The following is a 15,206-nucleotide window of genomic DNA, read 5'->3' on the forward strand; positions in this document are numbered from 1 at the left end:
CAGGACAGAAACAGGGAGAAATAAGAGCATTTCTCATGGATCCAAGTCCTGGTGCACTCCACTTCTGCTTGCCCCAGAATGAGACCTGAAGTGCCCACAAAAACTGAGCCTGTCCTCATGGTCAATTCCCCAAGAGCCCAGCACTCCACATATTCTCTCACCAAAGTGAGATGAGGTTTGAATGCAGCTAAGTGGAGAAGAGATAACATCCCCATTTCTCTTGTGTGAGCACGTATGGCTGACTGAAGGAAGCTATAACATTCTGTACCATGGATAAGCACGGTAGAGAGCAACACCATATACCCCCAGAAATGAAACTTCAGATCCTAGATCCTCCCATAAGACAGACACACAGTTCTGAAAGTGTGATACCATAAAGCCTTTATTTCGTAACTGTCATATTTATGGATCGGGCAAACCATGGAGGGTGGGCAAAATACTGAAAAGAACACCCTTTCCTCAGGGAGAGGAGAACCGGCCAAGGAACAGAATCCCTCCACTCCTATCATCTTGAACGAGGAAAAGGAATGGGTGGTCAGCAAGCAAGCACCGATGAGTCAGTGGTGTCCCCACTGCAACTATTTCAGTGGCAGCTGCAACCTCTGTACCTTCCTCATTGATCTCCACAAAACATTTATGCACAACATTGGACAAAAATAGACCTTGCTTGGAAGATATTCCAGAAAAGTCTGCTCTGCCCTCCTCAAAGGCATCAGGCATGCCCAGCTTGCAAAGAACATCCTTCATGTTATATGTCTCCTCCAGTTTAAACTTTGGAAGGAAAAACTCCACCTCTTCTTCTTCTGTCTTGACAAGCCTCGTCCACTGAATAAGTTTCTCGTAAGTTATTTGACTTTCCACCTAGAAGAGGGTTAAAGACTTTAGGACAGTGATGTCACACAGAGCTCTTGTGACAATGAGGAGGCTCTACACTGCCCAGGGTAGAATAACTATAACCCATATGGTAGTTGGGAGGGGCCAGGGTGTAGAGTTTGTAAAGCATGCTCCAGGTCCTAGGTTCCACCCCAGATCCACAAATGAATAGAAGATAAAAACATGAATCCTACAAGCATAGGAGAGCATCCCCAGTATAAACCCAAATGACACTCTTTGTCTTCCATAGCTCCATCAAGGCCACATGATCCTTACCGTTCTCAGTTCAACATATTCATCTGGAAGCATGATGGCCATGTTCAACCCACTGCCAGCAAAAGGAAGCAATACAATAGTAGTAGATATCTCTTCCACGTAGTAAATTTTGAAGATAGACTTCTTAAACATCATTTGAACTATTTTCTTCTCATTCTGTAAAGGATAGACAACAAGGCATACCAGGCAAGTTCAACAGGGAATGATAGTCACTATCCCTGTGAGAACTGTCTTTAATGGACTTCTAGAATATTCTATCAGTCAATAAATTTCTGAAAGAGTTTAGACTTTACATGCCCATTTTTCAAGACTTGTCCCTTAGAGTGGGGCTTTGGAAAGGGAAGGAATTTTTAAGAGATGAGGCCTAGAGGAGGATATTCAGGTCATTAAGATGTAACCTTGAAAGGATAATCAACTGGTTACACTTAGTTATCTCCATACTAATTGTGATGACAGAAGCTGATTCGGCCAAATTCAAACACCTGTGATGTCAGAGGCAAACTATTCTTTTCTATTGGGGAGCTTATTTATTCTCATGACTTTGAACATTATTCCCAAATACTATTGTTGCCTGGACTTCTTCCTGAACTCTGGAATAATGTATGTGATAGTCTATTTGACTCCCGCAATTTAATATTCCTTTGTATAGCCGTTCTACCTTATAAATCCTTATTTGTTCTGGTTAACAGTGATGTCCTTCTTCCAGTTGCCAAAACAATTTCATGACCTTCGTTTGCATCATTACCAATTTGTACTGTGTTTATCTTTGAATTATAATAAAAATGTTACTCTAATTTTTAACCTCCACAGTCATCCTTACAGTCCTGAAATACTGTGATAGCCTCCTTTTCACTGATTTCAGCACAGCAGTCAGAGGACCCTGGACAAGGCAAGTCAGACCACTCTAGCAGGAATAAGAGTTAAAGTCCTTAAAACACCATGGAATAGAAATGATTCCTCCTTGCTTCCTATTCTAGTTCAGCCTCTCTTCTTTGATCCACTATATTCACAGGGCTGTTTGTGGTGTTGTGGTTAACTAGCTTAAGTCTTCTTCAGCCCAACAAACTGGTCCTCAGAGCTGGTACATGCTTCTCATGTCCTAGTGTCTGCTCTCATGTCATCTTCCCAGGGAAGGGTTCCTTGGCAGCTCTTACTGGCAGTGCATCCAAGCACAACATCCTGCCACCACCTCTGTTGGTCTCTGGAGTCCTCCCAACAAACCTTCATGTAATTATCTATGTTTATCACAGATTTTTCTCCTGTAGGACAACAGAGATTCATGAGATTAGGCACACAAGCCAGTTAGTGCCTCCGGTAGAGTAGGCTCTCAAGTGGCATCTGAAGATTGCATTAGTAGCAAACCAATGAGCTGTAATATGGCTCATAATTTAAAGACAAATCTATAGAACAGAAAATCTTGTACCTTTGGAGGCATGGCCACATATGTGAATTACGGTCAAAATCTACACTAGCCACAGAGCAGTCTGTGTCTAGTGCAGAGACAAGAAATATAATGTGTAATGGCTCTGCACTTAGCAGGAGCCACAATAAGTATAGTTCCATTGGTGGAATATATGGGAAAGGTCTCAGAAAGGTCCTATGGCCTTCACTATGGACAACAGAGTCAGGATCAAAGCCCTGCTGTGAGAATGAGGAAATATACTGCATGCAAAGACTGGCAGAGCAGGAAGGAAGAGCCAGTTTTCAAGTGTGTCACCATATGTAGGCACCTCCAAGCTTCATCTATTTTCTGCCCTCCTAGGGGGTGATAAACTCATATGAATTCAACCATGCCATCTAGGGTTTCTGTTGCTTGCAGTAGAAGGAAGTCCTAAGGTAGGATCCTATCATAAGTGACTTCAAACACAGAAATACTTTGACCAGGAAAAAAACAATTTATTAAAGCTTGAAATAAAATGCATTTTTAAACTCTAAATGTTAAATGTTCAAAACTTGACAATAGTTCTACTATTTTACCTCATTTGTAGCTTCACCTCACCTTCACCTCACCTAACTTTCCTTGCCCTAACCATAATGTCATATTGTTGTAAGGTGTCACTGAGCCTCCTAGACACAGGAAATTCCCTAGCTTCCCTAGACCCAGCCAATCAACTTCAAGATCAGACAGAGCTTCCTTGAATGGCCTAAAATGTTGCAAATACACCTGGTGTGGTTTTTTTTCCCATGTTATAAGGAATATAAACACTGGCCCTGGGAATTGCCCTGGGTTGAAGCTTGGCTCTCAGTTCCTGGCTGCATCACTGCTTAATCAATCTTGGAATGTGTGTTTATTAAACCATCAGTATCTAGCTGAGATTGGTATCTGGTTTGTGCGGCTAATCCTGAACCCTAACACTAAGAAACTGAAAATTCAAATTCAACTTTGTCAGGGAGAGGCAAGGTCTGGCTAATGATCCAGAATGTGATGTAATTAATTTGTTTTGGCAGCTTTAAAGCATAAGTACTGAAGACAGACAGAGAGAGAAAGAGAGAGAGGGAGGAGAGAGAGAGAGAGAGAGAGAGAGAGAGAGAGAGAGAGATGCTCCAACCTGGAAGAGGCTGAACATAGTTTATCACACATACATATCCCATTGTTTTGCTTGTCTATAAGCAAAGGTCTGTAATTATCCCATAAAACTGTGCCCTTCCCCCAGCCTGGTGCAGGCTGATTCAAACCTTGCTCAGCCACAGACTGAGCAAGACCCACCTAGGGTGGAGCTTTCTGACTTAGGAGAAGTCTATTGTCCTGCTGCAACTGCAGCTTCCTACAAGGAGCCACCACCTGCTGAGTTACTGAGCCTGTCTGCTTGGCAAGTTCCTGAGGAGCAACTAGACACTGATGAGGTGACAAGATCCTGGCATCTAGGGGATGGGTCCCCTCCCTTTATATACTCAGACTCCTAAGTAAACATTGGGCCTTGATCAGAAATTTTGTCTTGGTCTCATTCTCTCTCTCTTCCTGTCCCCCCATTAAAACCCCAGCTTTCCTCTCAGGAACCCAGTTCATGGAGCTGCTGGTGTCTACATAAAACCAAGACTGAATTTCACTCACTGGTTCACTCATTGGTTCAGTGTTTACTGAACCAGGCACTTATTACACAGTTATCTGCCCTCAGATGATTTTTTCAACAGGATGAGAAAAGTTGTTTTCCCTCTGTATGTGGTTTTGTGACAATGAGCAGGTGTGGTCCTCTTGAAGGAGCAGAAGACCCAGGACAGCACTTCTGGGAGGATACACGGAAAAGAAAGGGATGTGCAGGGAATCATGAGGAATGGACTGCATTCGGGGCCACAAGGAGCCTCATACACATCTGGAGTTCAGATTTTCGTATCTCCAAAATTCTATAAACGACCGTTTAGAAGACACTACAGAACTCTGCCATCAGAATTAACCTCAACAGCTGCCAGTAACAGCATAGCACATGACAGAAGTAGGGCTAAGACTGAAACCAAGTAGCCTATGCACATCATTGGCAACATGAAAAAGGAGAAGGGAAGAGAAGGCCCTAGGGCTGAGTGAGGGTCTGGTTGCTGAGCTGCCCAGTGACATGAGAGGCACAGGCTACATGAGGATTCTCTTTATTTCTTAGAAGCCAATGTGAACCGAGGACCTTGCCCAGGAGTCTCCTTAGTTACTGCAGTGTGCTTACCTTGAATGGCATCTCCCGGGTGTCCTCTTTGTTAAATGGCATCTTCCAGTTTCCTTTGAAGTAGTTAGCATTCACAAGGACCAGCCTAGTGTTTGAATTTATTGTATCTGGAGATAGTAACTCTTTAATTACATCTGAAAGAAAGAATTAACACAACAACAACAAAAGAAGTACTTAAAGCCTTGTAGTGTTTGGATGAGACTGGCCCCCAAAGGTTCATATATTTGCATGCTCAGGCCTCAGCTGAACTATTTTGGAAGGATTAGTAGGCATGGCATAGTTGGAGGAGGTATACTGTTGGGAATGGTCTTTGAGATTTTGGAAACCCACAGCAAGCCCAGTGTCTGCCTCTGCTTCTGTCTCTCTCTCTGTCTCTCTCTGTCTGTCTCTGTGTCTCTGTCTGTCTCTGTCTCTCTCTCTGTCTCTCTGTCTCTCTCTCTCTCACCATGTCTGTTTGCTTCCTGCCATGATGACATTGAAAAATCCCTTATAAAACTAAGTAAACCCCAAATTAATGCTTTCTTTTATAACAGTTGCCTTGGTCATGGTGTCTCTTCACAGCAACAGGACAGTAACCAGGTTAAGACCCAACTAGCTAGGAGAGTTTGGAAATGGTGCCACCTACTGCTTTGAAGTGCTGATCCCTGATTTAGAACTAAAGATGCAGATCAACACTAGCATACTCAAGTCCTTGGGCTCAATCCTCAGGCAAGTCAAAGAAGTCCTTATTTAAAGAACAAGGAAGTAAATATTGTTTACATTTGAAGACCTTGTAAAAGTGCTAACAATATTATTAGCAAACAATAGACTACAGAACCAGACATTGTAGAACATGCCTTTAATACTTGAACTTGAGAAGCAGGCTGATTTCTTAGTTCAAGTCTATTTTGTCTAAATAATGAGTTTCAGAACAGCCAGGGCTAGACAGTGAGACTGCCTCTCAAAAAAACAAAAACAAAAACAAAAAGCTGGGCAGTGGTGGTGAACGCCTTTAATTCCAGCAATTGGGAGGCAGAGGCAGGCAAATTTCTGAGTTCGAGGCCAGCCTGGTCTACAGAGTGAGTTCCAAGACAGCCAGGACTACACAGAGAAACCTTGTCTCTAAAATAAAAAAATAAATAAATAAAATAAAAAAATAAAAATAAAGACTAGCCACAGAAGACTCTCCTGGCAGGTGAAGGTGTTTGCTACCAAACCTGAAGAACTGAGTAGAATCCCAGGACACAGTGGTAGAAAGAGAAAACTACATCTATGAGTATTCTTGACTGCACATGTGCACAGACATACACACAACAAACAAACAAAAACACATGAATATAGCCTCTTTTTCAAAATAGGCTTTTTAACAGGGATGGGGTAAATATGGCTCAGCGGCAAAGGAGATCCTGCTCAGCTTGCTCAGGGCCCTGCAGTCAAATCTCAGCACTAAAAACAAACAAAAATGAGTAACTCTATGTTTACCTTTTGTCTTTTTGGCTACCCAGTTGTTGATGTGCTGTCGGGACTTCTCTGGAGCACCCTTAAAGTCCAACTTTTCTATCTCTGCTTTGTAGGACTTGTAGCAGGAATCTTTAAAAGACTGAGACAGACATTAAAAGACTACACATCCATGAAAGTGATTAGCACTAACATCCTCTTTCCCAATGTACGAAAACAAAAAAAAATCAGATGTACACATGTGATTTGCAAACAAATATGCAGGAAGTAGAAAATCCAGCCTTCCCATTCCTAGCATTCTTCAACCTTAGGTTTATGAATGAGGTAAAACAAATGTTTGATACTGTAGTAATGTAAAAAACCAGAGATACCCCATAAAGATACTAGAAAGCAAGGAAGTCTCTTTATCCTTTAGGCAAAGGGGTTTTAAGAGAGTTTACAGAGCAAACACCCATCCCCAAGGAATATGCTGCCATTTCCAAGAGACATCCCTCAGAGAGAGGATCTCCCCCACCCCTCCTGAGAGTCACAGGTGACTTATCCTAACCGGGAGGAAGTCAATAGGAACTAAAGAACAATGAACAAGATAAAGTGTAACTAGCCCATGTTGTAAATTGTAACTTTGTAAGTTGTAAAACTCTGTTCTGAAATGGTATAAAAGCTTAGAGCCTTGTTTCCTCTGGGTCACTCTGATGTCCATTACAGAGTTGACTCTGGTATACCAGTTTCAATTAATAAATTAACCTCATGTTTTTGCAGCGTTCTCCTTCTTGGTTCTTTGAAAGTGGGGTTACCCACACCCGGTTATTACAGTATGAGAATCACTAACAACCATGATGAACAGCTGAGTTCTTTAGGCAGTAGCTGAAGCTCAAGGAGGTAATTGTGAGCACCCTCAGATGCAGTATCATACTGCTGTCACTCTAAGAGACCACGGCAATGCCAGAGTGAGGGTTGCAGAGGAGATATGACACCTCTGTGATGTGCACAGGCTGGAGCTTCTACCACAGTTTTCCATGTTAACAGTAATACAAATTTACACCACCCAAAATAGTGTCACTTATAGCTAGAGAACAGTAGACAACTAGACCTGGAAACTATAAAACTGTGCATATCATTGTAATGGATGTTAAGTCATGGTATGGAATTGGACCGTGGTGGCCACATCAGGCAGCTCAGTGGCAGAGGAGAATAGTTCACAAAATCACAGCCTGGGTTAGGGTGCCAGTCAGTGGATCATTGCAGTAATGAAGAAGTAGTCTAGCCTACAAAGACATTCAGGGAATTGATCACCAGTACAAGGCAAACAAGAGAACAAGCCACATGCTGATACTCTATGAAATGACAATGAATTTGATGACCACTCACATTCTGCCATGATGCAAAATATAACCCAACATAGGACCTTTGTTGTTGTTGTTTTGAAGGGGATTTTTAGTTTTTTAATCTACCAATTTCCTTGTGTGATTTTTTTTTGTAGAACATGATTTTGATATTTCCAACTGCTAATATTCAACAATCAGAATAATTATTTTAAGATATTTCATGGTTATGTCTCCATTTTTATTTCTGATTTTATTAATTTTATTAAATTTTATTAGTTCATGTTACTTTTAATAACTTTATTTATTTATTAAATTAATTTATTAATTAATTTTATTGCATTCTCTGTAACCTCTGGTTAGTCTGGCTAAGGGTTTATCTATCTTCTTGATTTTCTCAAAGAACCAGCTCCTGGTTTTGTTGATTCTTTGTATAGTTCTTTTTCTTTCTATTTGGTTGATTTCAGCTTTGAGTTTGATTATTTCCTGCCATCTATTCCTCTTAGGTGTGTTTGTTTCTTTTTATTCTAGAGTTTTCAGGTGTGCTGTTAAGCTGCTACTGTATACTCTCTCCAGTTTCTTTCTGGAGGCACTCAGAGCTATGAGTTTTCCTCTTAGCACTGCTTTCATTGACTACCATAAGTTTGGGTATGTTGTGCCTTCATTTTCATTAAATTCTAAACAGTCTTTAATTTCTTTCTTTATTTCTTCCTTGTCCAAGTTATCATTGAGTTGAGCATTGTTTTCCTTCCATGTGTATGAGGCTTTCTGTTGTTTTTGTTGTTATTAAAGACTAGCCTTAGTCCATGGTGATGTGAAAGGATGCACAGGATTATTTCAAACTTCTTGGTTCTGTTGAGGCTTGTATAGTGACCAATTATATGCTTAATATTGTAGAAGGTACCATGAGGTATTAAGAATAAGGTATATTCTTTTGTTTTAAGATGAGATGCTATAGATATCTGTTAAATCCAATTTATCCATAACTTCTGCTAATTTCTTTTTTTTTTTTAACTTCTGCTAACTTCATTGTGCCTCTGTTTAGTTTCTGTTTCCATGATCTGACCATTGATGAGAGTGGGGTGGTGAAGTCTCCCACTATTATTGGGTGAGGTACAATGGGTGCTTTGAGCTTTGGTAAAGTTTCTTTTATGAATGTGGATGCCCTTGCATTTGGAGCATAGATGTTCAGAATTGAGAGTTCATCTTGGTAGATTTTTCCTTTGATGAGTATGAAGTGTCCTTCCTTATCTTTTCTGATAACTTTTGGTTGAGAGTTGATTTTATTTGATATTAGAATGGCTACTCCAGCTTGTTTCTTGGAACCATTTTCTTGAAAAATTGTTTTCCAACCTTTTACTCTGAAGCAGTATCTGTCTTTGTCACTGAGGTACATTTCCTGTATGCAGCAAAATGCTGGGTTCTGTTTATATATCCAGTCTGTTAGTCTATGTCTTGGGGGCGGGGGGAATTTAGGCCATTCATGTTAAGAGATATTAAGGAAAAGTGATTGTTACTTACTGTTATTTCTGTTGTTAGAGGTGGAATTGTGTTTGTGTGGGTATCTTCTTTTGGGTTTGTTGAAAGATTACTTTCTTGCTTTTTCTAGGATATAGTTTTCCTCCTCCTGTTGATATTTTCCATTGCTTATCCTTTGTAGGGCTGGATTTGTGGAAAGATATTGTGTAAATTTGGTTTTGACATGGAATATCTTGTTTTCTCCTTCTATGGTAATTGAGAGTTTTGCTGGGTATAATAGCCTGGGCTGGCATTTGTGTTCTGATAGAATTTGTATGACATCTGCCCAGGATCTTCTAGCTTTCACAGTCTCTGGTGAGAAGTCTGGTGTAATTCTGATAGGTCTGCCTTTATATGTTGCTTGACCTTTTTCCCTTACTGCTTTTTAATATTCTTCTTTGTTCTGTGCATTTGGTGTTTTGATTATTATATGATGAGAGGAATTTCTTTTCTAGTCCAGTCTATTTGGAGTTCTGTAGACTTCTTGTATGTTCATGGGCATCTCTTTCTTTAGGTTAGGGAAGTTTTTTTCTATAATTTTGTTGAAGATATTGACTGGCCCTTTAAGTTAGGAATCTTCTCTTTCTTCTATACTTACTATCCTTAGGTTTAGTCTTCTCATTGTGTCCTGTATTTCCTGGATGTTTCAGGTTAGGAGCTTTTTACTTTTTGCATTTTTTTTTTTGGCTGTTGTGTCAATATTTTCTTTGCTATCTTCTGCCCCTGAGATTCTCTCTTCTACCACTTATATTCTGTTGGTGATGCTTACATCTATGACTCCTGATCTCTTTCCTAGGTTTTCTAACTCTAGTGTTGTCTCCCTTTGTGATTTCTTTATTGTTTCTATTTCCATTTTTAGATCTTGGTTGGTTTTGTTCATTTCTGTTGCCTGTTTGATTGTGTTTTCCTGTAGTTCTTTAAGGGATTTTTGTGTTTTATCTTTAAGGGCTTCTAGCTGTTTACCTGTGTTCTCCTGTATTTCTTTAAGGGAGTTATTTATGTCTTTCTTAAAATCCTCTATCACCATCATGAGAAGTGATTTTAGATCCAAATATTGCTTTTCTGGTGTGAGGGTATATCCAGGACTTACTATGGTGGGAGAATAGGGTTCTGATGATGCCAAGTAATCTTGGTTTCTGTTGCTTATGTTCTTTCACTTGCCTCCTGTCATCTGATTGTCTCTAGTGCTACCTGCCCTGGTTGTATCTGACTGTAGCCTGTCCTTCCTGTGATCCTGCTTGTGTCAAAACTACTCAGAGTTCAGCTGTGTCTGTGATCCTGTGATTCTGTGATCCTGTGATCCCTGATATCATGGGTATGTCAGAGTTCCTGGAAGTCAAGCTGCCTCTGGGACCCTGAGATCCTTGTGTGACCAAGCTCCTGGGCTCCAGGGATCCTGGAATCCTGGAATCCTGTGGTCCTGAGTGTGTTAGAGTGCCTGGAAGTGGAACTTCTTCTGGGTGTTGTGGGACTGGCTGCAGAGTTCCTGCCCAAGGTCTGCTCAGGGCACAGGCTCAGACAGGAAGGAATCCATGTCACTGATCAGGCAGAGTTCAGGGTGTTCATCTCCTGCTGGTCCCAGTTACTTCTGGTGTTGTGGTAGATTTTGTGTCCTCCTCACCTCTGATCCTATGATCCTGGGAATGTTAGAGTGCCTGGGAGTAGATCTTCCTCTGGGTGTTGTAGGACTGGCTGCAGAGTATGTGCCCAAGGTCTGCTCAGAGCACCAACCCAGAGAGGAAGGCCAATGCAGTCTTAAAAGTATGAAAATCCCATTATGCCAGCAGTATATATATAATAGTTTCTCAATATTTTTATGAAACAGCTCATCTCATGGCTACATGCTAAATTCCTCTTTGAAAGAACTGTTTTTATTTTTTATTTGTCTTTTTGTATGTAAGGTAAAAGTACATTTCATGTGGGTGTGTGCCTCTGTTGAAGGTGTGCATGTATGTGTATATAAGTCTAAGTGATGGCTAGAAGGTAAGTTCAGCTTAATTTCTCTGAGTACTACATGACACTTACTGCTAAGATTTCAAAATTATCATCCACAAAGACCTTGTTGGCTCTTCTGAGCATGCGCTCTGTGTCAGTCTTGTTCACTTCAGTGAGGAATGACTGGAAGTTCCAGTGGATATCTATATTTCCATTGCTGCTGCATTTATCCAAAGAAAGTACCTGAAATCAAAACAGATTAAAAACACAACTTCATCAGGCCAACCTATAGGAAAAGAATTAATACGTAACTCATCCTCATAATTTAACCGATTCCTGATGCCAAAGACCCACCTAGTTGCAAATGAACATACCTTGAAGTTTCCCTGTCTAGAGTCCTCTATGTACCCTCTAAGTCCTCATCTAAGAAGAAATGGTATTTCACAAAACCACCTCTTCAAATTTACTAATGATGCTCTGGCTTCAAGCATGGCTCCCAATCAGACCTGATATCACTCACGTGCACCTGGCTTCTGACCTCAGGCCATGCTGTCTCTTCCCTGCTCTTGAGTCTGGTCTGGCTCCACCACTGTCTGACCATCAGAATTGGACTGTTTCAGTCCAAGACTTTAAAAGGTCTGGAAGCTGTCACATTCGTGCTCTTATTTCCAGCTACCTTGATGGAAGGATATCCAAGCTACATGGAAAATCCTAGAGTAAGTATGCCATCACACAAACCTACTTGAAAAAGATGCATGACCCCAGTCAGCAGTGAACACACTAGATACACCCAAGTCAGACCTTAGATCCCTCTGAAAAAGTATACAAATTATTTCAGCTGCTTCCATAGGAAACAGATAAACTGCCTATCAGCATATGTGGTATTTTAGAACTATGACAGAGAGAAAGAGAGAGAGAGAGAGAGAGAGAGAGAGAGAGACAGAGAGTTTATATAGGACCCAACTCTCTCTAGTAAGCAGGCAGGCTGAGGAAGAGACAAACAAACTTATCATATATATGTATATATATATATACCATATATACATATATACATATATATATGTGGTATGATAGGCATATATTTACACCTATATATATATATAGGTATATATGTGTACATATATATATACCTATATATGTGTGTGCATATATATGTATAAATATATATATATGTATATATATATATATGATCTAATCCAGAATGCAAAGTCACGGCATAGGTAGGCATGGATTAGGAAAGACTGGCTTCAAACACAAGTAGGGATGAATCAAATATCCCTAACTTTATAATAGAAACTGAACACACACACTTGGCTGTGAATCAGAATTGTTACAGTTCAGAGGTTGCAATGTGTCCTTTCTCCCATGTACTGAATGTATTACCCCAAATTGGCATATTGACATCTGACACCTAGTTCCTCAAATATAACTGTATCTAGAGCTAAGATTTTATAGGGACAATGAAGTTTAAAGGAAGTCATTAAGTGAGCTAAACCCAATCTGCATTCCTATAAAATAAGCTGATCATGACATAGGCATCCAGGAGATGTAGGCTTAAGTTTTCAAAACCTGCTTTTAATAAGAGTTCTCAGATGCTGAGACCCCATTTCTAGTCCACAGCCCAAAGGGAGAAAAGATGGTAAATAGGACAAGGGGATGCAAGTCTGTTTGGAAGTAGTTCTTTGGGGGCAATTTCAATCTCTGATTGTCGGGATTTCAGCAATCTAGTTTAGTAGTGTCAGGATACTAAACCCAAATCAGAGGAAGTTGCATGATCCAGCAGAAACAGTCAGGCCTCCACAGAATCTGCATCAGTCAGCAAGAGACTTAGCAGAACCAACCGTGACCCCAGGAGAAACTCTGTCATGCCCCTCTCAACAAAGTGAAGATCAACAAAGACACAAAGCCAACATTCTAAGGCCAGCTATGCAAGCATCCTGTCACTGTGAATTGAGTCCTATTTATATTCTCTCCAAATAGAACTTGTCCTTCCATGGGTCTTGCCTCAACAAAATACCACATAAGTCTACCTCAACGAGATACCACTTGACTCTGCATCACATTACAAACCAAAAACCCCCACTTCGAGGAAAGACAAAACTGTCATTAACTATTCATAAAAAAACAGCTTTCTAACTCCTGGAATTTTAGTATTCAGCCACTTGAACTATAAGAAAATACTCTTATTAATTAAGCCAGACAATCTGTAGTGTCTGTTACACAACAAAAGCTAGCACTTCAGTAAGTGTGTACTGTACTTTTATCCACCTTATTCTATGGCAGATAGTCTCTGAGGTTCACATACTTCTGCAGATAAAGCACAGAACTTAACAAAATCCCCCAAAGGTTCTACACCTGGTCTCCCAGGCTAGACTGACTCCATTTGGGAATAAACTTCAAGAGTCTAGGAACAGGCCTTACCTATTGGAGGGTTGAGATCCATTAGGACCAGACAACAGACAATAGAGATGATAGGGGCCTTGGTGCCATCCCTTTGGCATTTTTTGCACCAAATTAAACTTCACATACACAGTCACCACCAGTGGATCAGAATGTTACAGCTAGAGTTCCAATAGGGATAACACATCCTGCCCATCAACTCTCCAATCACACCTCAATGCCTTCTGCAAGAGCAATTTGGAATATTGGGGACAAGCTCAACTGACAGTACACAATATTTATTTGCTGCATAATGGTGCTTGTTACCTGACTTATCTGGCTTGCAGTGGTTCCATTTGCTCCTATTAAGATCATAGCCAGAGATGAAGAGATGCTCAGGGGTGAGAAAAATACACTTTTTGAGTTGTCTTCACCCATTACTCTCAAAAGCTTTAAGGCAAAAGTAGCATTTGCTTCCAGCAGAGGATCCATGGTGGCGAGCCTGGATTGAGAGATTACAATAAACATCATAAAAACACAGTCTAATGTATAGACTAAATATTCACTCTCACCATCATTGAGATACTCTTCTGACTTGGTGAACAAGAGACAGGTACAGCATGGAAAGTAAAGGTCACATGCACAAAGTGTCCATCCTTGTCTATATAGCAAGTCCAGGCTAGCATGAGCTACATAGTGAGACCCTGTCTCAAAGAAAATAAACAAATGAAAATAAGGAACTTATATGCATGCTCAAATTTTCTAGTATAATACCTAACATCTCCTGGTTTCTTTCAGGATGGAATTAGGGAAGTACAAATTCTGATTGCTTGGAGAAGAGATTGAGTATTGTTGCTGATTGAAAATAAGGTTGTTAGGCTGGGGAAATGACTCAGTAGTTAAAGTGAAGGCCATGCAATTGTGAAGATCTTAGTTTGGACCCTCAGAAACTGTAAAGCTCAAGAAGGAGGTACACAGTAGTGATCCCAGGCATGGGCCAGGGAGGTGGGATCAAAAACCAACAGACAAAAAAAAATCTACTGGGCTTGGGAGATAGCTCGAGTGACTGCCATGCACATATACGAATTGACAAAAAAAAAAAATGACAAGGTGGCACATAGTTGCTATCCCAATCATGGGCCAGGGAGGGAGAAACAGGAGACTCTCTAGAAGCTCATGGATGAGTTTATAGCCAGGCAAAGGCAGACATGAAAAAGGAGACCCTATCCAAAGAAAGTGACAGGCAGGGACCAACAGCTGATGTTAACCACTGACCTCCATATATGCCTGGAGGAACACAGGTGCCTGCACACACACACACACACACACACACACACACACACACACCATACATCTACTAAATAGATAAAAGGACACCCCTCCAGCTGCTGCTGAGGGGCACAACAGTGACAAACTGGAATAGATGTTTCTACCAAAGGATTCATTTACCATACTGAAAATTAGATTGTTACTGAAGTTCTCATGCACTTGAGTCTTCTAGGACACACTTGCACTTGGAGGCATTCATCAGGGCACACACACACTACTCTTTGTTCTTATTGTATGTATGTGTCACATCAACTGCCATCTATCACCAATTTATTGACACAAGCCCGCTTTGGATTATGTACCTATTGAATGATACCTTTGCAAATCTCACATTCCTTTGTTAAAGTCATCTTCTATTCTAGACCCCAACATCTTCTTGTTTGTGGATTTTTCCTCTCACTTAAAAGAATATATTGTCCAATCACTTCTTTTTTTAAGATATTTTATTTACATGTTATATGATTTCTCCTTTAGCAGTTTCTCATCA

General features: G+C 40.5%; 1 protein-coding gene across 2 annotated transcripts in view; it reads right to left on the bottom strand.

Annotated features, from left to right (window-relative positions):
* Positions 1–366: 366 nt before the first annotated feature.
* The window catches only part of LOC116082124 (serpin B6-like), a 74,816-nt gene continuing 59,976 nt past the window's right edge, over positions 367–15,206 (bottom strand). For both annotated transcript variants that reach the window (XM_031358929.1, XM_031358930.1), the window contains 6 exons: positions 13,718–13,892; positions 11,102–11,254; positions 6,261–6,378; positions 4,800–4,933; positions 1,150–1,305; positions 367–861 (listed from right to left, as the gene is read on the bottom strand). In XM_031358929.1, the coding sequence (XP_031214789.1) occupies positions 460–861; positions 1,150–1,305; positions 4,800–4,933; positions 6,261–6,378; positions 11,102–11,254; positions 13,718–13,892 (1,138 nt within the window). In that variant the 3' untranslated portion in view covers positions 367–459. The remainder of the gene's footprint in view (positions 862–1,149; positions 1,306–4,799; positions 4,934–6,260; positions 6,379–11,101; positions 11,255–13,717; positions 13,893–15,206) is intronic.

This window comes from Mastomys coucha, unplaced genomic scaffold, assembly GCF_008632895.1.
Source record: "Mastomys coucha isolate ucsf_1 unplaced genomic scaffold, UCSF_Mcou_1 pScaffold7, whole genome shotgun sequence".
In the NCBI taxonomy this organism is placed as follows: Eukaryota; Metazoa; Chordata; class Mammalia; order Rodentia; family Muridae; genus Mastomys; species Mastomys coucha.